Source organism: Pelophylax lessonae, assembly GCF_965119305.1.
Source record: "Pelophylax lessonae genome assembly, chromosome: 6".
Taxonomy (NCBI): Eukaryota; Metazoa; Chordata; class Amphibia; order Anura; family Ranidae; genus Pelophylax; species Pelophylax lessonae.
The window spans coordinates 304,423,025-304,449,365 of NC_138773.1; the positions used below are offsets into that span (position 1 = coordinate 304,423,025).

Here is a 26,341-nt window from a genome sequence, read left to right on the forward strand (position 1 = left end):
CATAATAATAATAAAAATGATTATTATTAATAATAAATATTATTAAAAAAATTATTATACGAATACAATAATAATACTATTATAAGTTATTTGTTAAGTATTATTGTTATTATTGTATTCTTATAATTATTTTTTAATAATATATATTATTATTAATAATTATTATTTTTATTATTATTATTATTATTATGATAGTCTTATAATTATTTTTTTATAATATTTTTTATTATAACAAATAATAATAATTATTATTATTATTAAAAAAATACTTATAAGAATACAATAATAATACTATTAATAATACTTACTATTATTATTAGTTATTTGTTATCATAAAAAAATAATTATAAAGACTATCATAATAATAATCATATTAAAAATAATTATGAATAATATTATTATTATTAAAAAAAAATATTATAAGAATACAATAATAATACTATTAATAATACTTAATATTATTATTAGTTATTTATCATAAAAAAATAATTATAAGACTATCATAATAATAATCATATTAAAAATAATTATTATGAATAATATTATTATTATTAAAGAAATAATTATAAGAATACAATAATAATAATAATAATACTTACTATTATAATTAGTTATTTATTATCATTGAAAAACAATTCTAAAAGAATATAATATAAACAACAATAATTATAATAAAAATCATAATATTTTTTTATTATTAACAGCTAATTGTAAAAATCAAATAATAATAACAATAATTATTAGATTTTTATAATTGTTTTTTTATACATGCAACGCGCAGGAACGCGCTGAAAGGGGGCGAGCGTTTGACCTGTAGATGTGAAGCCAGCGTTTATCTACCCTACAACGATGGCTGTAATGGCTCGCTGATCCTTTCAGAGGTGCACAAATTTTGGACAAGTATCTGCCGTCTACAAGTTGGATGACCGCTTCCTGAAACAATTGCACCAGAGAGATAAGCAGCCGGCCCTCCTGTACTGGGCCTGGGCCCCATCAGTTCAAAAGGGGGGCCTGGGATCCTGCTCAGTTGGAGGTCTGGCTGTACTGTCCTATTGCAGACCCCGATTCTCTTCTGCCTCCCCCTGCAATGCTGCTGACTTCTCCTTCTCTCCCTCCCTTCCGCTGCACTGCAGGGGGATTGGTTCTAGCACATGCGCTCCTTCCATCTGCTGTCTAGGCCCCCCTGTGTGCGTCTTTCCGTGCAGCGTTACCAGCTTCCCTCCTTTCCCGCCGGCAGCTGCTGTGGGCACACAGGGGGATGTCATTTACTGGCCCCTTCCTTTTTCTGAATGAACACAGTGAGAGATCAGTACCAATCACTCCTGTGTCCATTCATCATGGAAGAGCATAGTAATCTGCGTTTACTATGCCTCAGTTTGTGAATGAGCGTAAGCATCAGAGCATTTCTTATTCATTCATCTTTGCAGCTGAGGCTGTAGACTGATAAATCTATGTCCTCTGTCACTTTTGGCCGGGATGGGGGGGGGGCGGAGCCTGTTGGGTAGGCTATATGGGGTCCTGTGATTTCTAACGGCAGCCCTGAGTGAGCCCCTTCCACTTATGTCTTACAATTCATTAAAAGGGAAGACACCAAATACCATTCTTTATCTTTCCTTGTATGTGCCGCTTCCAGAAAGATTCACCTTCAGCCAATTGATTTTATATAGTATAGACGGGTCTATCACAGTCATTTGTATGGCATACATTTATCATCGCTCACCTATGACTTCCGTACTTTCTTCAACCCGCCCCCCCCCCCCCAACCACTGACACCAATATCAATTGTTATCTTTCCTTGTAAAGCAGGGGATCTCCAAAATTTCTAAACAAAGGGCTGTGGTCACCGGGAGAAGAAAATGTCCCAGCATCAGTTGGAGTAAAAATGTCCCCATCATTGGTGTCAGTGGGAGGAATAGTGTCCCATCATTGGAGGAATAGTACCCCATCATTGGTGTCAGTGGGAGGAATAGTGCCCCATCATTGGAGTCAGTGGGAGGAATAGTGCCCCATCATTGGTGTCAGTGGGAGCAATAGTGCCCCATCATTGGTATCAGTGGGAGGAATAGTGCCCCATCATTGGGATCAGTGGGAGGAATAGTGCCCCATCATTGGTATTAGTGGAAGGAATAGTGCCCCATCATTGGGGTCAGTGGGAGGAACAGTGCCTCATCATTGGTGTCAGTGGGAGCAATAGTGCCCCATCATTGGTATCAGTGGGAGGAATAGTGCCCCATCATTGGGATCAGTGGGAGGAATAGTGCCCCATCATTGGTATCAGTGGGAGGAATAGTGCCCCATCATTGGTGTCAGTGGGAGGAATAGTGCCCCATCATTGGTATCAGTGGGAGGAATAGTGCCCCATCATTGGTATCAGTGGGAGGAATAGTGTCCCATCATTGGAGGAATAGACAGTGCCCCACGATTGGTGTCAGTGGGAGGAATAGTGCCCCATCCTTGGTATCATTGGGAGGAATAGTGCCCCATCATTGGTGTCAGTGGGAGGAATAGTGCCCCATCATTGGTGTCAGTGGGAGGAATAGTGCCCCATTATTGGTGTCAGTTTGAGGAATAGTGCCCCATTATTGGCGTCATTGTAGGAATTGTGCTCCTTCAATGGTATCATTGGGCCCCATTTTGGAGTCATTGGGAAGAATTGTGCCCCGTCATTGGTGTCAGTAAATGAAATAGTGCCCCAAGGGCCAGATAAAAGCAAGCAAAGAGCTGTATGTGGCCCCTGTGCCTCAATTTGGAGACCAATGTTACTGTAAAGGTTACAAAAAATATAATCTGGCCAACTGACTTCAAATAGTTTGTTAAGGTCTGGCACGGTCATCTGTAAGCCATACATGCGCCAATCCTCAACTATGACTTCCCACCTTTTAACTCCCCCCCCAGCCAATGACACCGGCATCAATTTTCATCTTTCAATGTATGGGTTGCTCTCGGAAAGATTCAGCGGTGTAAAGATCACAAAAAAATCCATCCGGCCATCTGACTTCAGAAAGTTTCAGGTCTTTCGTTATGTGCGCCATTCATGCGCCAACGCTCATCTATTGCTTCTCACCATTTGACTCCTCCCCCCGAACCACTGACACAAGCATCAATTTTTATCTATCAATGTATGTGTGTTTCCGGAACGATTACAAAAAAATCCACCCGGCCAACTGACTTCAAAAAGTTTAAAGGTCTGTCGTGATCTGCGCCATTCATGCGCCTGACGCTCATCCTTGGCTTCTCACCATTTGACTCCCCCCCACCCCCAACCCCTCCCTCCGAAACCACTGACACAAGCATCAATTTTTATCTATCAATGTATGTGTGCTTCCAGAAAAAGTACAAAAAAATCCAACTGACTTCAAAAAGTTGAAGGCGTCACATTTGTACGCCACACATGCGCTAACGCTCTTCGACTTTCATTGACCCCCCCTCAGGCGCCGTTGGGGGGGGGGGTTGAGTTTTTGATAGAAGAATGATTAGTAATTGTGTGGATTCACCTCCCTCTATCTCTTCCTCTCCCTCCTCCCTGCTCCTCTCCTCTCTTCACCTCCTCCTCTCCACCCCGGACTCTTCTCTCTCTCTTCTCTCTCTTCCTCCCCTTCCTTACTCTGCCAGTCCTCAGGACAGTCCCTGCACTCTGGAGCCACCTGAGTGCCGGTGCCCCCCTATCAGCCACTTGCCCCCCCCCCCCCCCCCCCCACCCACCCAGCTCAGGCTCTGCTACTGTCCTCCCACCTTCTCATCCATCCCCATAGGGAGAAAATCCAGGCATTCCTTGGAGTTTTCTGCTTGCTGACCTCGCTCCTTGTGTGTTCTTGGCTGCCTGGCTTCTAGAAGAAGAATCGCAATCCGGATAAATTATTCCTGGTGCTCCTCTGCCTGCGCCCACCTTGGCCAGGAGGGACCATGATGCCCATTTCCAGGACTCAGCTGGGACTTTTCTTCATCCTCCTGTGTCCTGCCAACATCATCGGGCTGTGGTGGTGAGTAGACCCGGCTGGGGTGACCCCGGCTCACTTCTTCTTTATTTCATTCCGCAAGTTGTCACTTGTTCCACTTCACATGCCCCAGGTAATGGCAGAGCGCAGCCAGCGGGGGTACAGCCAGCTACATGGGACTTCCAGGGACTATGTCCTTCTACTGGGACTGCCAGGGACAATGTCCTTCTGCCGGGACAGCCAGGGACAATGTCCTTCTGCCGGGACAGCCAGGGACAATGTCCTTCTGCCGGGACAGCCAGGGACAATGTCCTTCTGACATGACTGCCAGGGACAATGTCCTTCTGCCAGGACTGTCAGGGACAATGTCCTTCTGCTGGGACTGTCAGGGACAATGTCCTTCTACTCAGACTGTCAGGGACAATGTCCTTCTGCCGGGACTGGCAGGGACAATTTCCTTCTGCCGGGACTGTCAGGGACAATGTCCATCTACTGGGACTGTCAGGGACAATGTCCTTCTACTGGGACTGTCAGGGACAATGTCCTTCTGCCGGGACTTCCAGGGATAATGTCCTTCTGTCGGGACTGTCAGGGACAATGTCCTTCTACTGGGACTGCCAGGGACAATGTCCTTCTGCTGGGACTGCCAGGGACAATATCCTTCTACCAGGACGGCCAGGGACAATGTCCTTCTGCTGGGACTGCCAGGGACAATATCCTTCTACCAGGACGGCCAGGGACAATGTCCTTCTGCCGGGACTGTCAGGGACAATGTCCTTCTGCCGGGACTGTCAGGGATAATGTCCTTTTGCCGGGACTTTCCCACACTTCATGGCACTCTGAAAATAAACCCCAGTAAATATTTATACATTTTACAGTTTAGGTTTCTAAGGACTTTGTTGCGCCTCCTGTGCTCACCTGCAGCTTGGTTTGCTTCCAGAAACGCTGCGACAATTTTATTCTGAGCTCAGCAGGGGAGAAGCACGCTGCGACTTCTATATCAGAACAAGACGCCCGTGTGACCGGACCCATTCCCACCAATGCGATTTCCCCTGCGCCTGCCGGCACGCTGCACTGCCCACTGATTAATGTGAATAGGCAGCACCATACATTGTCGTTCGTCTGCAAATCGCATTACTGCCCCTTCACATCAATGCGACACGGTGCAGTGCGACTGTTTAGAAAAGGCTCAGGTGCTTATGGTGCAGCCTACTGCATTTGTTTGTTTTTTTTGGGCAGGGTTTTGTGATTGAGTCCCGGTTCACACTGGTGCGATGAACCAGAATCGCACAAATCTGCAAATTGCTGGGGGTGTCAATGAGAAGTTAAGGACACCCCCAGATTGGTTCGCAGATCGCAGTGCAAACTGTGAAATGATGAACACACCATGCGATCCGATTCCAGTGCGAACCAAAAAAAAAAAAAAAAAAAAGTTCCTGCACCATTTTGGTGCAAATGTGATGCGATTTCAGCCATACAGTTTGTATGGCTAAAATCGCATCATACTGACATCGCAGTGATCTGCACAGCAATGCGGTGCGAATCACATGCAATGTCTGGCATCGCAGTAGTGTGAACCGGCACTAAGGCTCATTTCTCACTCATGCGTTTCTGTAGTGATTTTTGCTGTGCTTTCCACATTTTTTTACCGCAATTTGTGTTTTGCATTTTTTAATGCTTTTTTTAGTTTAAAAATTTGATATTGAGCAGATTTAAAACCGCAAATTGCGGCAAAATCGCAATAATTGCATTTTGGATGCGGGTCCATTGAAGTTTCTATTACATGCAAAAAGCTGAATTTTGCTGGAAAAAAAGTCCCCGACCCTTTCCAAAATTGCACAAAAATGCATTGATGTGAACGTGTTCCATAGGAACTCATATTAAAAAAAAATGAAATGCATTTCTGCAAAAAGCATGAAAAAACGCATTAGTGTGAATGGAGCCTTAGGCCTCATTCATACTAATGCGATGCGGGAAACGCACACGATTCGCTGCGTATCCCCGTATCACAAGGCGTTCATGCAATCTGCTGTGGGTGTCAATGTTAGATTAATGACACCCTAGAACTGATTGCAAAACGCAGTGGGATTGCCAGAGTTGCATCGCATGGGTGTGAACAGGTGCAGAAAAAAAAGGGTCCTGCACCATTTTGGTGCAGATGCGATTTGAGCCATATGAAATGTATGGCTCAAATCACACTACACTGACATCACATGCGATGTGCAGAGGAATGCAGTGCGATTCCTGGGCGAATCACATGCCGTGTTTGCACACACCAGGCTTAGCTCTGGTTCACACCCTGGCGACTTGTCATGCGATCTGACAGTTCCAAATTGCATGACAAGTCGCACACCATTGCCAGCAATGGAAACATTCATATCGGCATGACTTGAAAAAGGTTCCTGCACTACTTTTTACTGATTTCATTGCATTGACTTTAATTAAATGAAGTCGCAAGCTGCAATGAAATCAGAGGTCCAGATCGCACTGATCTGCGGCTTTGAAATGAAAGTAGCTGAAATAGCAAAAGATTTTAAAGCCACGCTGGTGTGACCCAGGGCTGATCCCCCATTTACATTGGCTGCGGCTTTGAAATCGTGCATCTTCATCTGAAATCGCATGATTCCAAAGCCGCATGTCACTGTGACTTTGGGTGCGACTTTGAAGACATCTATGCAGCTTCATGCATCGCAGATGTCTATTCAAGTTGAACCCTGAATCCCTAAAAGTAGTGCATGTGCTACTTTTTCAAATTGATGCGGAACCGCAAAGTCGATTGCCGGCAACAGGATGTGACTTGTCATGCAATTTGACCTGTCAAATCGCATGACAAGTCACTCCAATGCGAACGGGGTCTAGGTTTATACATGCATTTTTCAGTGCATTTGCAGAAAAGCACTTTAGTTCCTATGGATCACTTTCACATCTAAGCAACTCGCAGCAGTGCGTTTTTTTTAAAGGTGCAGGGACTTTTTTTTTTTTTACATGCAGCATGATGCGTTTTTGGCTCCTTAGACTTCAATGGCATTGCATGAAAAATGCATATACATGTTGTCTTGGTGAGTTTTTGGTGCGTTTTCCTGCATGACAACACACCTCCCCTTAGCAACATTAACACATCCCAAAAACACAAACGCATTAAAAACGCAGGTGAAAAAACACAACGGAAAATGCATCAACCACAACCTGCATAGGAATGAACCTCGCCTAAGGGTCTAATCCCATTGGGCATTAGGAAACGCAATTTGCGTCTTCTTGAAAACGCAAGTTGTGTTTTTATTGCATTTTTAGTGCGTTGTACTGAGGCTCGGTTCACACATCTGCGATGATAGACATTGCATGCGATTCGCAGCGCACTGCTCTGAAAATCACATGCGATGTCTGTGCAATGCGAGTTCAGCCATACAGATAGTATGGCAAAATTCGCATCTGATTCGGACTGAACACGCAGAGGACCCTTTTTTTGGGTGCGCAGCAGAATCGGATGGCATGGTTGGTTACATCAATGCGATCCAATTCATGTCCGAATGTCAAATCGCACTGATCTGGGGGTGTCAATAACTTTGAATTGACTTTGAATTGACACCCCCAGCGATTCGCATATGGCAGTGTGAACTGGGAATGCGATGCGGGAACCCGCAGTGGATTCGCAGGGTTCCCGCATCGCATAACTAAAGGTCATCACAACGCTTAGTGCATTTTCTATGCGATTTCCTCCACTCAGGGAATGGGGAAAAATGAACACTAAATCACTAAAAATTAACGCAATTTTTATTGCGTTTTTGACTCAAAAAACGCAATAAAAAGTGCGTTTTTAGTGCGTCTTTGGTACACATTTTTTTTAGAAAACGCACAGAAGATGCAGCAACTTTTCAAAGTGCAGCGCCACAGTTTTATATAATTTATTATGGACTATTTTTTGTGCACTTTGTGCAGGTGTGTTGTAGCGCGCTGAAAATGCGAAGGTGTGGCTTACAGACAGTCTCCGCCTCCTCGCATCCAAAAATGCGCTACAAAAACATACTGAAAAACGCATGATTATGCAGCAGCACTGGTGGCCATCCTAGGCTACGACACCATGAGCCTTGGTAATGCACAACCAGAGCAAACGCCTTCCGGCAACGCAAATTATCGATTCGAATATCGCGCTTGTTTACCAAAAATAGATTAAAAAAAAAAAAGTAAAAAGATAAATCCGATACATTTTTGCAATTTTTTTTCTGCGATTTTGATTATTAATTATTATTATAATACGGAACTGATTTAGCGCCAACAGCCATCAAAATATAAAGGGAGGCAGTGCAGTCAAGGCAAGAGGGTTAGGAGGACCTTGCTGGCGCGGAGCTTGCAATCTAAAAGCCCCCCCCCCCCCCGAGGGACATTTCTGGGATGGGTGATGGGAAAAAAAAAAAAAAACGACAATACCTGAGTAAGGTGGAACGCTCTGCAAACGTTCAAGTCCAGGCTGCGGTCTCTGGGATCGCTCGTCATCTCCGCACCCCCGGCTTCCTGCGGTGACACGGCGCTCAGCTCTCTGGGCTGTTGACAGAGCGGGGAGCGAGGCTGTGACAGCGCCGGGATTACCTGCGATCCCTACAAAAATAACAAATGTGATGTGCAGATGATGGAGAGGAAACAATCCGCCGCAACCCCACCGCAGCACATTCATAATAATCATAGTGAGAGGAGATAAAGCAGCAAGGATGCAATAAACTGCATTGCACAGAGTATATTAATAGTAATAGTCTGCAGAATAATATGGATTGCAGAGTATATTAATAATAATAGTCTGCAGCATCATATGGAATGCACAGAGTACATTAATAGTAATAGTCTGCAGAATAATATGGATTGCAGAGTATATTAATGGTAATAGTCTGCAGGATCATATGGAATGCACAGAGTACATTAATAGTACTAGTCTGCAGAATGATATGGATTGCCCAGAGTATATCAATGGTAATAGTTTGCAGAATATTATGGATGGCAGAGAATATGTGATAATAAAGATAGTCTGCAGAATAATTTGGAATGCAGAGTATATTAATGGTAATAGTCTGCAGAATAATATGGATTGCACAGAGTATATTAATGGTAATAGTCTGCAGAATAATATGGATTGCAGAGTATATTAATGGTAATAGTCTGCAGAATAATATGGATTGCACAGAGTATATTAATGGTAATAGTCTGCAGAATAATATGGATTGCAGAGTATATTAATGGTAATAGTCTGCAGAATAATATGGATTGCAGAATACTATGGATTGCACAGAGTATATTAGTAATAATAATAATAATAATAGTTTGCAGAATATTATGGAATGCACAGAGAATGATAATAAAGATAGTCTGCAGAATAATATGGATGCACAGAGAAAATGAATACTAATGGTCTGCAGAATAATATTGATTGCACAGAATATAATTTTAATAATTTTAATATCCTGCAGGAAAATATGGAATGCACAGAGTATGTTAATGGTAATAGTTTGCAGAATAATAGGGAATGCACACAGTATATTAATGGTGATAGTCTGCAGAATAATATGGAATGCACACAGTATATTAATGGTGATAGTCTGCAGAATAATATGGAATGCACAGAGTATATTAATGGTAATAGTCTGCAGAATAATATGGAATGCACACAGTATATTAATGGTGATAGTCTGCAGAATAATATGGAATGCACACAGTATAATAATGGTGATAGTCTGCAGAATAATATGGAATGCACAGAGTATATTATTGGTGAGAGTCTGCAGATTAAGAAGGAATGCACAGAGTTAAATAATGGTAATAGTCTGCAGAATAATATGGAATGCACAGAGTGTATTAATTGTAATAGTCTGCAGAATGATATGGAATGCAGGATGAATTTGATTTAAATCAAGTCGATTTAAAAGAGCAACTGTCATCTTTGTCCCCCAGCGGCTCCTCCTCTGACCCGCTGTTGACTCACCGACAGTCCCATTCACTTTAATGGGACGGCTGGTGATGCGGCAGTGACACAACAAGGTGAGGGACATGGCGGCAGCAGGTGAGTGGATTCCCAATAACAGGCGCTGCCATGATGGATCTGAAATGACAGGGGCTCTTTAAATGTAAGGACTCATTCTTGCTGGTAGTGTGCTATTGTGTGAATGCATCACTGCAGTGCATGTTATCTCAGCCTGCAGAGCTTGGATTCATGGAATGAGTTTACCAAAAATGTAAATATTGCAGAATATACAGCTTCATCCTACATAACTAAGCTCCATTTCATGCTGAATAAAGTAAATTATTAATGCATCTTAAATAGAAGACTATCTTTAAAGAGATTTTTACTCCTAAAGCATTTTATTAAAATAAATGTGATAAAAAAAAAAAATCTGATTAAAAAAGAAAAAAAAAATTGATTTAGAATAGCCGGGATATACAGAATAGCTGGGATACAGAGAATAGCCAGGATAGGGATAATAGCCGGGATACAGAGAATAGCTGGGATACAGAGAATAGCTGGGATAGGGATAATAGCCAGGATATGGAGAATAGCTGGGATACAGAGAATAGCCGGCATAGGGATAATAGCCGGTATAAAGAGAATAGCGGGAATATGGAGAATAGCCGGGATCTGGACAATAGCCAGGATATTGAGAATAGCTGTGATACTGAGAATACCTGGAGCAGGGAGGGTAGCCGGGAGCTGGACAATAGTCAGGATATGGAGAATAGCTGGGATATGGAGAATAGCTGGGATACAGAGAATAGCCGGCATAGGGATAATAGCCGGGATAAGGAGAATAGCTGGGATACAGAGAATAGCCGGCATAGGGATAATAGCCGGTATAAGGAGAATAGCGGGAATATGGAGAATAGCCGGGATCTGGAGAATAGCCAGGATATTGAGAATAGCTGTGATACTGAGAATAGCCGGAGCAGGGAGGGTAGCCGGGAGCAGGAGAATAGTCAGGATATGGAGAATAGCTGGGATACGGAGAATAGCCAGGATATGGAAAATAACCAGGATAGGTAGGATATCCGGGATAGGGAGGATAGCCGTGATAGGGAGGATAGCCGGGATCTGGAAAATAGCCAGGATAGGGAGAATAGCCGGGTTAGGGAGAACAGCTGGGATATGGAGAATAGCCGGGATATGGAGAATAGCCGGGATCTGGGGAATAGCCGGGATAGGGAGAATAGCAGGGTTAGGGAGAACAGCTGGGATATGGAGAATAGCCGGGATCTGGGGAATAGCCGGAATAAGGAGAATAGCCGGAATCTGGAGAACACCTGGGATAAGGAGAATAGCCAGGATCTGGAGAACAGCTGGAATAGGGAGAATAGCCGGGATATGGAAAATAGCGGGATAACGGAGAATAGCCAGGATCTGGAGAATAACCAGGATACAGAGAATAGCCGGGATCTGGAGAATAGCTGGGATACAAAAAATAGCCGGGATATAGAGAATAGCCGGAATAGGGAGGGTAGCCGGGATCTGGAGAATAGCAGGGATATGAAGAATAGCCGAGATATGGAAGATAGCTGGTATACGGAGAATAGCCGGATCTGGAGAATAGCTGGGATCAGCAGAATAGCCCGGATAGGGAGCATAGCAGGGATCTAGAGAAAAGCTGGGATAAGGAGAATAGCTGGGATATGGAGAATAGCTGGGATAAGGAGAATAGCTGGTATACGGAGAATAGCCGGAATAGGGAGGGTAGCCGGCATCTGGAGAATAGCCGGGATCTGGAAAATAGCCGGGATATGGAGAATAGTTGGCATATGATCCATGATCTGGACAATAGCCAGCGATATTGAAAATAGCCATGATACGAAGAATAGCCAGGATCTGTAGAATAGCCAGAATACAGAGAATAGCTGGGATCTGGAGAATAGTCTGGATATTTGGGAAAAGCCGGAATAAGGAGGGTAGCCAGGATCTAGAGAATAGCCCGGATACAAAAAATAGCCGGGATAGAGAGGATAGCCGGGATACAGAGAATAGCCGGGACACAGAGAATACCCGGGATAGGTAGGATAGCCAAGATATGGAGAATACACGGGATAGGGAGAATAGCCAGGATATGGAAAATAGCCGAGAAATGGAAGATAGCTGGGATACGGAGAAAAGCCAGGATATGGTGAATAGCCAGGATACAGTGAATAGCGGGATACAGTGAATAGCCGGGATACCGTGAATAGCCGGGATACAGTGAATAGCCGGGATACAGTGAATAGCCAGGGAGATACAGTGAATAGCCGGAATATGGATAATAGCCAGGATAAGGAGAATAGCTGGCATAGGGAGAATAGCCAGTATATGGAGAATAGCTGGGATACAGAGCATAGCCGGAATAGGAAGAATAGCCAGGATCGGGAGAATAGCCAGGATCGGGAGAATAGCCGGGATCAGGAGAATAGCTGGGATCGGGAGAATAGCTGGGATCGGGAGAATAGCCGGAATAGGGAGAATAGCCGGGATAGGGAGAATAGCTGGGAAACGGGGGGTAGCCGGGATAGGGAGATTTGTTGGGTTACAGAGAATAGCCAGGATCGGGAGAATAGCCGGGATCAGGAGAATAGCCGGGATCGGGAGAATAGCCGGAATAGGGAGAATAGCCGGGATAGGGAGAATAGCCGGGATAGGGAGAATAGCTGGGAAACGGGGGGTAGCCGGGATAGGGAGATTTGTTGGGTTACAGAGAATAGCCAGGATATGGAGAATAGCCGGGATAGGGAGGGTAGCTGGGATCTGGAGAATAGTCAGGATATGGAGAATAGCTGGGATACTGAGAATAGCCAGGATATGGAGAATAGCCGGGATGTGGAGAGTAGCCGAGATGTGGAGAATAGCTGGAATAAGGAAAATAGCCAGGATACAGATAATAGCCGGGATGTAAAAAATAGCCGAAATAGGGAAGGTAGCCGGGATCTGAGGAATAGCTGGGATATGGAAAATAGCTGGGATATGGAGAATAGCCGACATACGGAGAATAGTCAGGATATGGAGAATAGCCGGGATATGTAGAATAGTCGGGATACGGAGAATAGCCGGGATATGGAGAATAGTCGGGATACGGAGAATAGCTGGGATATGGAGAATAGTCGGGATACGGAGAATAGCCGGGATATGGAGAATAGTCGGGATACCGAGAATAGCCGGGATATGGAGAATAGCCGGGATATGAAGAATAGCCGGGATACGGAGAATAGCCAGGATACGGAGAATAGCCGGGATATGAAGAATAGCCAGGATACGGAGAATAGCCAGGATACGGAGAATAGTCAGGATACAGAGAATAGCCGGGATATGGAGAATAGTCGGGATACGGAGAATAGCCGGGATATGAAGAATAGCCGGGATACGGAGAATAGCCAGGATACGGAGAATAGCCAGGATATGGAGAATAGCGGGGATATGAAGAATATTTGGGATACGGAGAATAGTCGGGATATGGAGAATAGTCAGGATAAAGAGAATAGTCGGGATATGGAGAATAGCTGGGATATGAAGAATAGCCAGGATACGGAGAATATTCGGGATACGGAGAATAGCCGGGATATGGAGAATATTCGGGATACGGAGAATAGCCGGGATATGAAGAATAGCCGGGATCTGAGCTGGTCCGGCTGTCACTGAAAGTTTAGGAATTACACCCTGTGAGGAATTTCTTCATCATAGTGAAGGGTTCCCTGTTGCTTTTGGGGGGATAATTCTATCATTTCCTGCCTACTGAGCATACAGCACAGAGGTTTCGCGGTCAGCACGTCTGCCTTGCAGCACTGGGGTCCCTGGATTACATCCTGGTCAGCACACTATCTGCATGGAGTTTGCATGCTCTACTTGTGATTTTCAATTGACAATTATCTCATTAGAACCTCGCTGGGTTCAGCGTGATGCAGCACAGTGGCATACCGCTGCGCGTTGTGTGCAGGACAGCTCATTCATTTCAAAAGGCTGCCCTATGGATGAGAAATACGCAAAAGAAGTCTCTGATCCTTTTCCAATATCCCGCCACACTGAATCGCATGGAGCTGCAGAACCATGTCCTTTGTCATGCGCATTAGGTGCCGTTAACAACGAATGGTACTGCCATGCGCACGTTTCTGTGCGTGTCAGGAAAGAACACACATTTGCGCATGTCCCTTATACATACAAGGTTTGAAGTTAGCTTTAGCCCCCCGTTCACACCGGTGCAACTTGTCATGCGATTTGACTGTTCAAAAATCGCACAAGTCGCACCCCGTTGCCCGCAATGGAAACTTTCATATCTCTACGACTCATGTTGCAGCGATTATGAAAAAGGTTTCTGCACTACTTTTTACCGATTTCATTGTGGCTTGCATAGACTTTTGTTATATGAAATCGCAAGCCGCATTGAAATCAGCAGTGCAAATCGCACTGATCTGTGGCTTTGAAATCGTGCTGAAGTAGCGCAATTTCAAAGCCGCACCAGTGTGAACCAGGGCATTGTGGGACACCGTGTTCAGATCCCCATCTGGACACTGTCTGCATGGAGTCTGCATGCTCTTGTACCTATGTAGGTTTCCTCTGGGTGCTCTGGTCCCCCACCCCCCACACACACTCCAAAGACATGCTGGGAGGTTAATTGGCTCCTGTCTAAACTGGCCCTAGTATGTGTATGTATGAGAGATAGGGACATTAGATTGTAAGCTCCTTAGGGCAGGAACTGATGTCAATGTATAATATGTAAAGCGCTGTGTAGATTGTTGGTGCTCTACAAATACCGGTACCAGGCAAAGGTCCAACCAAACCCCAGAATAAAGATCATTACAGCGGCATTAAACCCAAAAAGCAAACATTTATTATAATTATCAGGTGAAAACAGAGGAGGAAAAAAGAAAACAAATGCAGCCACCACATCTAAGGAATGGTAAGCTGTATTATTACAATTTGGGTTCTGGATTAGGGCTGCTTCACACCCCAGAAACCTCCTCCATATCCGTTCTGGATGCGTTTCTGAAGTTTTAGACGCACTTTTTTTTATGCGTTCTGGTCCATTTGTGATGCATTTCCAGGTGCATTTCAGATGCTTTTTTTTTTTTCTTTTTTCCTGTTCACACCACATGCGTTCCAGGTTACAAGGTTTTTAATGGCATAGTTCACACCAGTACTGCAGTTCCACTGCATTCCGGTTCCAGAAAAAAAAAAAAGTAGAACATGCTGCATTTTCCCTGCACTGGACTGTAGTAGAACGCAGTAAAATGCATCAAAAACGCACCGGAAGGCAAAAGAAACACGTCAAAAATGCGTATGCAGAAACGTGTTTGGAAGAGATCTGGAGGACAATTTTTGTGGCGTGAACTAGACCTCATTGTACTGCGTTTTTGATGCGTGCAGGTGCGTTCTGGTGCATTTTTGATGCATTTTATTGTGAAGTATAAATGCAAAAAATAAATGCAAAAAAAATAAAAAATACAATAGAGATTTGGGTTGCAGAACATTGGGGGGATTTGGGTTGCTGAACAATGGGGGATTTGGGTTGCTGAACATTGGGGGGGGGGGGGGGTTGTGGGGATTTGGGTTGCTGAACATTGGGGGGATTTGGGTTGCTGAACATTGGGGGGGATTTGGGTTGCTGTACATTGGGGGGATTTGGGTTGCTGAACATTGGGGGGAATTTGGGGAGATTTGGGTTGCTGTACATTGAGGGGATTTGGGTTGCTGAACAATGGGGGGATTCGGGTTGCTGAACATTGGGGGGATTTGGGTTGCTGATCATTGGAGGGGATTTGGGTTTCTGTACATTGGGGGGAATTTGGGGGGGATTTGGGTTGCTGTACATTGGGGGGGATTTGGGTTGCTGAACATTGGGAGGGATTTGGGTTGCTGTACATTAAGGGGATTTGGGTTGCTGTACATTGGGGGGATTTGGGTTGCTGAACATTGGGGGGGATTTGGGTTGCTGTACATTTGGGGGATTTGGGTTGCTGAACATTGGGGGGATTTGGGTTGCTGAACATTGAGGGGATTTGGGTTGCTGTACATTGGGGGGGATTTGGGTTGCTGTACATTGGGGGATTTGGGTTGTTGAACATTGGGGGGATTTGGGTTGTTGAACATTGGGGGGGATTTGGGTTGCTGTACATTGGGGGGATTTGGGTTGCTGTACATTGGGGGATTTGGGTTGTTGAACATTGGGGGGATTTGGGTTGTTGAACATTGGGGGGATTGGGTTGCTGAACATTGGGGGGGATTTGGGTTGCTGAACATTGGGGGGATTTGGGTTGCTGAACATTGGGGGGATTTGGGTTGCTGAACATTGGGGGGGATTTGGGTTGCTGAACATTGGGGGGATTTGGGTTGCTGTACATTGAGGGGATTTGGGTTGCTGAACATTGGGGGGGATTTGGGTTGCTGTACATTGGGGGGATTTGGGTTGCTGAACATTGGGGGGATTTGGGTTGCTGAACATTGGGGGATTTGGGTTGCTGAACATTGGGGGGGATTTGGGTTGCTGTACATTGGGAGGGATTTGGGGGGATTTGGGTTGCTGTACATTGAGGGTATTTGGGTTGCTGTACATTGGGGAGATTTGGGTTGCTGTACATTGAGGGGATTTGGGTTGCTGAACAATGGGGGGATTCGGGTTGCTGAACATTGGGGGGAATTTGGGTTGCTGTACATTGAGGGTATTTGGGTTGCTGTACATTGGGGAGATTTGGGTTGCTGTACATTGAGGGGATTTGGGTTGCTGAACAATGGGGGGATTTGGGTTGCTGATCATTGGAGGGGATTTGGGTTGCTGATCATTGGAGGGGATTTGGGTTTCTGTACATTGGGGGGAATTTGGGTTGCTGTACATTGGGGGGATTTGGGTTGCTGTACATTTGGGGGATTTGGGTTTCTGAACATTGGGGGGATTTGGGTTGTTGAACATTGGGGGGATTTGGGTTGCTGAACATTGGGGGGATTTGGGTTGCTGATCATTGGAGGGGATTTGGGTTTCTGTACATTGGGGGGAATTTGGGTTGCTGTACATTTGGGGGATTTGGGTTTCTGAACATTGGGGGGATTTGGGTTGTTGAACATTGGGGGGATTTGGGTTGCTGAACATTGAGGGGATTTGGGTTGCTGTACATTGGGGGGATTTGGGTTGCTGTACATAGGGGGATTTGGGTTGTTGAACATTGGGGGGATTTGGGTTGCTGAACATTGGGGGGATTTGGGTTGCTGTACATTGAGGGGATTTGGGTTGCTGAACATTGGGGGGATTTGGGTTGCTGAACATTGGGGGGATTTGGGTTGCTGAACATTGGGGGGATTTGGGTTGCTGAACATTGGGGGGGGGATTTGGGTTGCTGTACATTGGGGGGGATTTGGGTTGCTGTACATTGGGGGGGATTTGGGTTGCTGAACATTGGGGGGATTTGGGTTGCTGTACATTAAGGGGATTTGGGTTGCTGTACATTGGGGGGGGGATTTGGGTTGCTGAACATTGGGGGGGATTTGGGTTGCTGTACATTGGGGGGATTTGGGTTGCTGTACATTGGGGGGGATTTGGGTTGCTGAACATTGGGGGGATTTGGGTTGCTGTACATTGGGGGGATTTGGGTTGCTGTACATTGGGGGGGATTTGGGTTGCTGAACATTGGGGGGATTTGGGTTGCTGTACATTAAGGGGATTTGGGTTGCTGTACATTGGGGGGGATTTGGGTTGCTGTACATTGGGGGGGATTTGGGTTGCTGAACATTGGGGGGATTTGGGTTGCTGTACATTAAGGGGATTTGGGTTGCTGTACATTGGGGGGGGGGGGATTTGGGTTGCTGAACATTGGGGGTATTTGGGTTGCTGTACATTGGGGGGATTTGGGTTGCTGTACATTGGGGGGGATTTGGGTTGCTGAACATTGGGGGGATTTGGGTTGCTGTACATTAAGGGGATTTGGGTTGCTGTACATTGGGGGGGATTTGGGTTGCTGAACATTAGGGGGATTTGGGTTGCTGTACATTGGGGGGGGGGGGGATTTGGGTTGCTGAACATTGGGGGGGGGATTTGGGTTGCTGTACATTGGGGGGATTTGGGTTTCTGAACATTGAGGGGATTTGGGTTGCAGAACAATGGGAAGATTTGGGTTGCTGAACATTGGAGAGATTTGGGTCGCTGTACATTGGGGGAATTGGTTTGCTGAAAATTGGGGGGATTTGGGTTGCTGAACATTGGGGGGGATTGGGTCGCTGTACATTGGGGGGATTTGGGTCGCTGTACATTGGGGGGAATTGGGTTGCTGACTATTGGGGGGATTTGGGTTGCTGAACATTGGGGGGATTTGGGTTGCTGAACATTGGGGGGATTTGGGTTGCTGAACTTTGGGGGGATTTGGGTTGCTGAACTTTGGGGGGATTTGAGTTGCTGAACATTGGGGGGATTTGGGTTGCTGAACATTGGGGGGGATTTGGGTTGCTGAACATTGGGGGATTTGTGTTGCTGTACATTGGGGGGATTTGGGTTGCCGTGGGAGGGGCCCATTCACAGCGTGCGCCGTAATGCATCAAACACCCGCCGCAGGGCTTTATTTATTTGTTATTTTATCTGCTCGTGTTATCAGCGCTGCAGCACGCTGCATACGTTCTGACGTGCTGCGCAAAAATGCAATCTATCCAATTTTTTTTTTCCCAGCACACGCCGACACAGCGCATTGGTGTGACCTGAACCCGAGCTGATCAGGCGAATCGCCTTGTTCTTGTGTAGGGAGTATCAAAGGTAACAATGCTACTGGTGTGAATGAGCCTCATAGGAATACTCTCAATTAGCTACTTCAGTGTGATTTCACAGTGTGAACGGGCACTGAACCCAGGCTAAAATTCACACAGGAGCTGTAGGGGGAAACCACATGTGATTCAGACAGGAATCGTATTCCTGTTCAAAGCGCATGTGATTCTTTGCAGTGCGATGTGAGCCTGTTCATTTTGTATGGGCTCAAATCGCTCTGCCAAAATCAGGAATTGGTGCAACCCTCCTCTCAGCCTTTGTTACGGTTTGGGGTGAATGTGACAGGAAGATTATGATGAATATGAGGAATCCGGTGAATTAGAATTACAAATCGCTCGGGATCTGGTTTGGTTTATCCGTAGCGGAAAGGATGCAGAGAACTCTGCGCAGCGCATGCCGAAGGAATGCTGCATAAGTAGATGGAAATATCTTCATCACACCAATATGGGATTATCCAGCCAGGCAGCAACCTGGATGAACCAATCAGAATTCTTCTCTCGCTGATCTGATGAATCGGAAGGATTTGGCAGTTTAGCTGTTATAGCGCTTCATATCCCATAATGCTTTGTGATGGGTAATATGGGATTTGTAGTTCCACAACCAATTCTGAGCCCCGGTTCACATTAGTGCAATTGCGGAGATCGCATGAAATTTGGAGCGCACTGCTCCTAAATTAGATGCGATCTCATGTGCGGTGCAAATTTCAGCCATACACTTTGTATGGCTGAATTTGCACCGCACTAAACTCGCACATGAGGCTTTTTTTTTATCTGCAGCAGAATCGGATCGCATGGTGGTTCACACTAGTGCGATCCGATTCTGTGCAGACTTGCAGATCGCACTGCGATATGCGATCGCAACTGGGGGTGTTGTTAACTTTTAATTGACACCCCCTGCGTATAGCATATAGCAGTGTGAACTGCCAGAGGTGCGGATGCGATGCGGGATCACGCTGCATATTTGCAGCGTTCCCGCATCGCACAAATGTGAACCGGCACTGAAGTTCTTTTTAAAGTAGTAGTAAACCCTTCCCTATACATCCAGTGAAGTGACTGGCCTCAGGTGATACACAGAGGGGAAACAAATCCTTCTACATAAGTTGTACCTGTTTATTGCAGTCTTCTCTTCTCTACAGTGCGGAAGTTATAAAGCTATGACGTCACTCTGGTCCTCCAAGGCCATAGAGTGGAGTGGGGGGCCATCTTGCCCTCACTCGACTTCCTGCCTGAGGGGACAGCAGACCGGATAGTTTTCCCCGCTATCGACGGGTCCGGTAAGCGGGGAAAATGACCGGGAAGTGGCAAGGGGGGTTACCTATCCTGCCGCCCATAAGGGTGATCCAGCGGCAAATCCCCCACTTGGACCACCCTTATGTGAAAGAGGACCGCCTGCAGTTTAAAACAATGTTGGGGTTATGGCAGCTATCTTTAACGTCAAAGTACCGACGTAAAACTGCGGCGGGCGGTCCGTAAATGGTTAAAGCCTCATTGACATTAGTGCGATTTCTCCTGCGTCTATTGTCACCCTGCAATGCATGACAATGGAAATCACATTATTCTCTATGGTGCCCGTTCCCGGTAATGCAGCAGGGTGTGGTGTGATTTGTGAAACAGTGCAGGTGCTTTTTTTGCAGTTAATGGTTAATGGCAACCCCCATGCATCTGCTAACGCACGCGGTCTTGCGCATGCCAAACCACATGGTGCCGCAGTACAAGAGTCTGGGACTTCTTTTGCACCTTTCTCCCATATTGGATGGCCCAATTAAACCACTAAGCTGCCATATATGCGGCACATGGACATTCCTACGCACCATCACACCTGTAAGGGTGAACTGGTTTTCAAAGGGCGATTCTCCCGTGATTTTGCATGTTGCATGGGCCAGCCTGTTCACTTCAATAGACTGCCCTATGCGTGTTTGTCACCTGAGAAGAAGGAGAAGTGGAACTAAACTCCTCATTATACCTAACTTCCACTGATGCAGCAGGTACAGTGCCTTGCGAAATTATTCGGCCCCCTTGAACTTTGCGACCTTTTGCCACATTTCGGGCTTCAAACCTAAAGATATAAAACTGTAATTTTTTGTGAAGAATCAACAACAAGTGGGACACAATCATGAAGTGGAACGAAATTTATTGGACATTTCAAACTTTGTTAACAGATAAAAAACTGAAAAATTGGACGTGCAAAATTATTGAGCCCCTTTACTTTCAGTGCAGCAAACTCTCTCCAGAAGTTCAGTGAGGATCTCTGAATGATCCAATGTTGACCTAAATGACTAATGATGATAAATAGAATCCACCTGTGTGTAATCAAGTCTCCGTATAAATGCACCTGCACTGTGATAGTCTCAGAGGTCCGTTTAAAGCGCAGAGAGCATCATGAAGAACAAGGAACACACCAGGCAGGTCCGAGATACTGTTGTGGAGAAGTTTAAAGCCGGATTTGGATACAAAAAGATTTCCCAAGCTTTAAACATCCCAAGGAGCACTGTGCAAGCGATAATATTGAAATGGAAGGAGTATCAGACCACTGCAAATCTACGAAGACCTGGCCGTCCCTCTAAACTTTCAGCTCATACAAGGAGAAGACTGATCAGAGATGCAGCCAAGAGGCCCATGATCACTCTGGATGAACTGCAGAGATCTGCAGCTGAGGTGGGAGACTCTGTCCATAGGACAACAATCAGTCGTATACTGCACAAATCTGCCCTTTATGGAAGAGTGGCCATAAAAAGTGTAGTTTAAAGTTTGCCACAAGCCTCCTGGGAGACACCAAACATGTGGAAGAAGGTGCTCTGGTCAGATGAATCCAAAATCAAACTTTTTGGCAACAATGCAAAACGTTATGTTTGGCGTAAAAGCAACACAGCTCATCACCCTGAACACACCATCCCCACTGTCAAACATGGTGGTGGCAGCATCATGGTTTGGGCCTGCTTTTCTTCAGCAGGGACAGGGAAGATGGTTAAAATTGATGGGAAGATGGATGGAGCCAAATACAGGACCATTCTGGAAGAAAACCTGATGGAGTCTGCAAAAGACCTGAGACTGGGACGGAGATTTGTCTTCCAACAAGACAATGATCCAAAACATAAAGCAAAATCTACAATGGAATGGTTCACAAATAAACATATCCAGGTGTTAGAATGGCCAAGTCAAAGTCCAGACCTGAATCCAATCGAGAATCTGTGGAAAGAACTGAAAACTGCTGTTCACAAACGCTCTCCATCCAACCTCACTGAGCTCGAGCTGTTTTGCAAGGAGGAATGGGCAAAGATTTCAGTTTCTCGATGTGCAAAACTGATAGAGACATACCCCAAGTGACTTACAGCTGTAATCGCAGCAAAAGGTGGCGCTACAAAGTATTAACTTAAGGGGGCTGAATAATTTTGCACGCCCAATTTTTCAGTTTTTTTATTTGTTAAAAAAGTTTGAAATATCCAATAAATTTCGTTTCACTTCATGATTGTGTCCCACTTGTTGATTCTTCACAAAAAAATACAGTTTTATATCTTTATGTTTGAAGCCTGAAATGTGGCAAAAGGTCGAAAAGTTCAAGGGGGCCGAATACTTTCGCAAGGCACTGTACATCATTTACTGCCTGCTGTCATCTGTTCCCCAGGTGCCAGGTTCTCGGCCTCTTCATTGGCTGGTGAGGATGACGTCATCATGCTGGTGTGCAGTGCGGCTGAGATCGGTGCATTGCACAGTTTCCTTTCTTTTTCTTTTAAATTACAATACATCCAGAAAGTATTCACAGCACTTCACTTTTACACATTTTGTTATATTACAGCTTTATTCCATAATGGATTCAATTCATTATTTTCCTCAAAATTCCACAAACAACCCCCCATAATGACAACGTGAAAGAAGTTTGTTTGAAATCTTTGCAAATTTTTAAAAAATAAAAATAAAACCCCATATACAAAAGTATTCACACCCTTTGCCCAATACTTTGGTGAAGCACCTTTGGCGCCAATTACAGCCGCAAGTCTTCTTAAGGATGATGCTACAAGCTTGGCACAACTATTTTTGGGAAGTGTCTCCCATTCTTCCTTGCGAACATATCAAATTGCACCCCCCCCCCCCCCAGATATGTGATCAATATGTGTCAGCAAAAATCCCCCCCCCCCACAAAAAAAATTAAGCATTAAGTACAAATCTGCCCCCTGCTGAAATCCCCCCTCTCAGCACCAATTCTCCGCCCCCCCCATCCCCCAGCTCAAGTGCCCTCCCTCCTCAAAAAAAATTCACCCCCACTTAACACAAATCCTCTACCCCTAAAATGTCCCCTCCTAGTACACATCTTCTCCCCCCACTTCAAGTCCCCCCTCTTAGCACAAAAATCCCCACTCCTAGCAAAAATCTTCTCCCCCATCCCCTCCCAACACAAATCCTCCTAAATCACAACTCTTAGCACTCCCTGCCCCAAATTGTCCCTTCTAGAACAAAACTTGCCCCTTGTCACCCCCCCCCCCTAATTGCCCCTTCCAACAAAAATCCCCCCCCCCCAATTTCTTTGTGGCTCCCCCCCACCTCACATGATACCACAGTGCCCAGGGAAGCTGACCCTCCTGACCACCCCTTGTCCCGGCCCTGCCCGCTGACACCCGCTGCTATCCGATCCTGTCCCTGAAATCCAGACGGATGGTAACCCTATTTTCCATCCGTCTGGAGGATCGGATAGGATGAGAACGGACAGGCGGTCCGTTCTCATCCGATCTCCCATAGATGACAGCGGGGATCTGACAGCTCCACCTCTGCACACAGAGCGGAGACAGAGCTGTCATTCGCCTGCTCAGTGGGGATCAGTAGATAAATCCCTGCTGAGCAAAACAGAGTCTGCCGGGCGCACCGCCGTGTGAAAGGCCCCTAAAGGCTCCATTCATACTTGTGTGACTCCAAAATCATGCAATTTCCTTTGCGACTTTACATTGCAACTTTGGATGGGTGCGACTTGGATGTGACTTTGACTGTTGCATTGATAACATTCCCACTTAAAGATCGCCCGTCACAGTTTTACTGCGGGAGGTCAACTCTGCCCCGTGAAACCACTTAACTGTACGTCGCTTTGCGGGACCGCTAGCGTGGGCGCATGCACCCATTCGCCACAGGGGAGGCCGATCAGCAGGTCCTGCATCCACGATTGCCGCCGGGCACCCGCCATCGCTCCTCGTGAAGACAGAACGGCGGTCTGCCATTGCAAACACAGCAGACCGCTGTTCTGTCAGCAATGAACACAGGGATCCTGTGTTCCTTCTATTTAGGAACACAGGTCTCTGTGTTCATGCAGAAAGCCCCCCCCCCCCACAGTTAGAAAACACCCCCTAGGGACTCATTTGATCGCCCCTGGTGTTAGCCCCTTCCCTTCCAGTGTCATTATTACAGTAACAAACAGTGCATATTTTTAGCACTTATTACTGTAGTAATCGTTGATATATATAATATATTTGATTTACACAACATATGTCAGTTGGTGTGCTAGCAGCTTATTTTTTATTCAGTTGGATATGTTTAATCTTTCTACTGTAGTAATGTCACCGGTCCCCCCAAAATTGTAAAAAATGTCAGTTAGGGGTCCGATCTGTCCGCCGCAATGTCGCAGTCCCGCTAAAAATCGCAGATCGCCGCCATTACTAGTAAAAAAACATAAAAATGACAGAAATCTTTCCCCTAGTTTGTAGATGTGATAACTTTTGAGCAAACCGAATAATATTCACTTATTGGGATTTTTTTTTTTTACCAAACATATGAAGCAGAATACAAATTGGCCTAAAATGATGAAAAAATTAGATTTTTAAATGTTATATAGCAGGAAGAAAAAAATATTGTTTTTTTTTTATTCAGTGCCGGTTCACACTAGTGCGGCTGCGGCGATCGCATGTAATATCGGAGCGCACTGCTCCTTCATTACATGCGATCGACTGTGCGGTGCGAGTTCAGCCATACACTTTGTATGGCTAAATTCGCACTGCACCCACAGCAAAGTCGCACAGGACCCTTTTTTTTTTAGCCGCATCAGGATCGGATCGCACAGCGGTTCACACTTGTGCGATCCATCCTGTGCGAACTGTAAAGATCGCACTGCGATATGCGATCAAACTGGGGGTGTCGTTAACATTTCATTGACACCCCCAGCGTATGGCATATGGCAGTGTGAACTGCCAAGGGTGCGTTTGCGATGCGGGAACAGGCTGCAAATTCGCAGCCTTCCCGCATCGCATAAGTGTGAACCGGCACTCAGAATTGTCGCTTTTTTTGTTTATAGTGCAAAAAATAAAAATCGCACAGGTGATCAAATACCACCAAAAGAAAGCTCTGTTTGTGGGAAAAAAAGGACATCAATTTTATTTGGGTACAGCGTCGCACGACCGCACAATTGTCCGTTAAAATAACGCAGTGCCGAATCGCAAAATATGGCCTGGCCATTAAGGGGGGAAATCCTTCCAGTCCAGAAGTGGTTAAAGAGATTGTAAAGTCTAGTTTTTTCTTTGTTAAAAATAACAAAAATGTTATACTTCCCTCCGCTGTGCAGTGATTTTGCTCCTCCTCTTCTCGGCTCCTCCCTCTTCTGTGCTCCTGGCCCCTCCCTCCTATTGAGTGCCCCCATAGCAAGCAGTTTGCTGAGCTGCAGCTCCATGTGTCCATTCAGACACCAAGCCATGGCCCCGCCCCCTACCACACCTCATTGGCTCACTGAATTTCATTGACAGCAGTGGGAGCCAATGGTGCAGCGCTGCTGTCTCAGCCAATGAGAAGGGAGAGACTCGGACAACCAAGATGCTCCTGCAACATCGCTGGATCGAGATGGACTCAGGTAAGTATTAGAGAGGTTGCTGCACAAGGAAGGTTTTTTTATCTTAATACAAAGAATGCATTAAGATAAAAAAAATCCTTCTGATTTTACAACTTTAAGATGCGAATTTCATGCAACTTTTGAGAGTTTACATTACAGTCTATGGCACTCAAGTTGCATTAAAGTGCAGGAACCTTTTTAAAGTCACTGCGACTTTAGGTTGCATAAATCTGAACAGCTTCCATTAAATACATGGGCTGCGACTTGTCCTGTCCAACTGTCGCGCTGATAACATTAAGATGCGACTTTCATGCAACTTTTGAGAGTTTACATTGCAGTCTATGGCACTCAAGTTGCATTAAAGTCACATCAAAGTAGTGCAGGAACCTTTTTTAAGCTGCTGCGACTTTAAGTTGCATAGCTCTGAACATCTTCCTTTGAAATACATGGGGTGCGACTTGTCCTGCAACTTTATGTGTCCAACTGTCGCATTGTTAACGTTAAAATGCAACTTTCATGCAACTTTTGAGAGTTTACATTGTAGTCTGTTAAAGTGGCATCAAAGTAGTGCAGGAATCTTTTTAAAGTCGCTGCGACTTTAGGTTGCGTAAACTTGAACAGCTTCCATTGAAATACATGGGCTGCGACTTGTCCTGCAACTTTATGTGTCCAACTGTCGCACTGATAACGTTAAGATGCGACTTTCATGCAACTTTTGAGAGTTTACATTGTGGTCTATTAAAGTGGCATCAAAGTAGTTCAGGAATCTTTTTAAAGTCGCTGAGACTTTAGACTGCGTAATCCTGAACAGCTTTGATTGAAATACATGGGCTGCGACTTGTCCTGCAACTTTACGTGTCCAACTGGCGCACTGATAACGTTAAGATGCGA

At 45.3% G+C, this 26,341-nt stretch overlaps 1 protein-coding gene across 1 annotated transcript in view; it reads left to right on the top strand.

Annotated features, from left to right (window-relative positions):
- The first annotated feature begins 3,736 nt into the window (after positions 1–3,736).
- The window catches only part of WNT6 (Wnt family member 6), a 199,014-nt gene continuing 176,409 nt past the window's right edge, over positions 3,737–26,341 (top strand). The window contains exon 1 of the mRNA XM_082260109.1: positions 3,737–3,980. Within this exon, the coding sequence (XP_082116235.1) occupies positions 3,904–3,980 (77 nt within the window). The 5' untranslated portion in view covers positions 3,737–3,903. The remainder of the gene's footprint in view (positions 3,981–26,341) is intronic.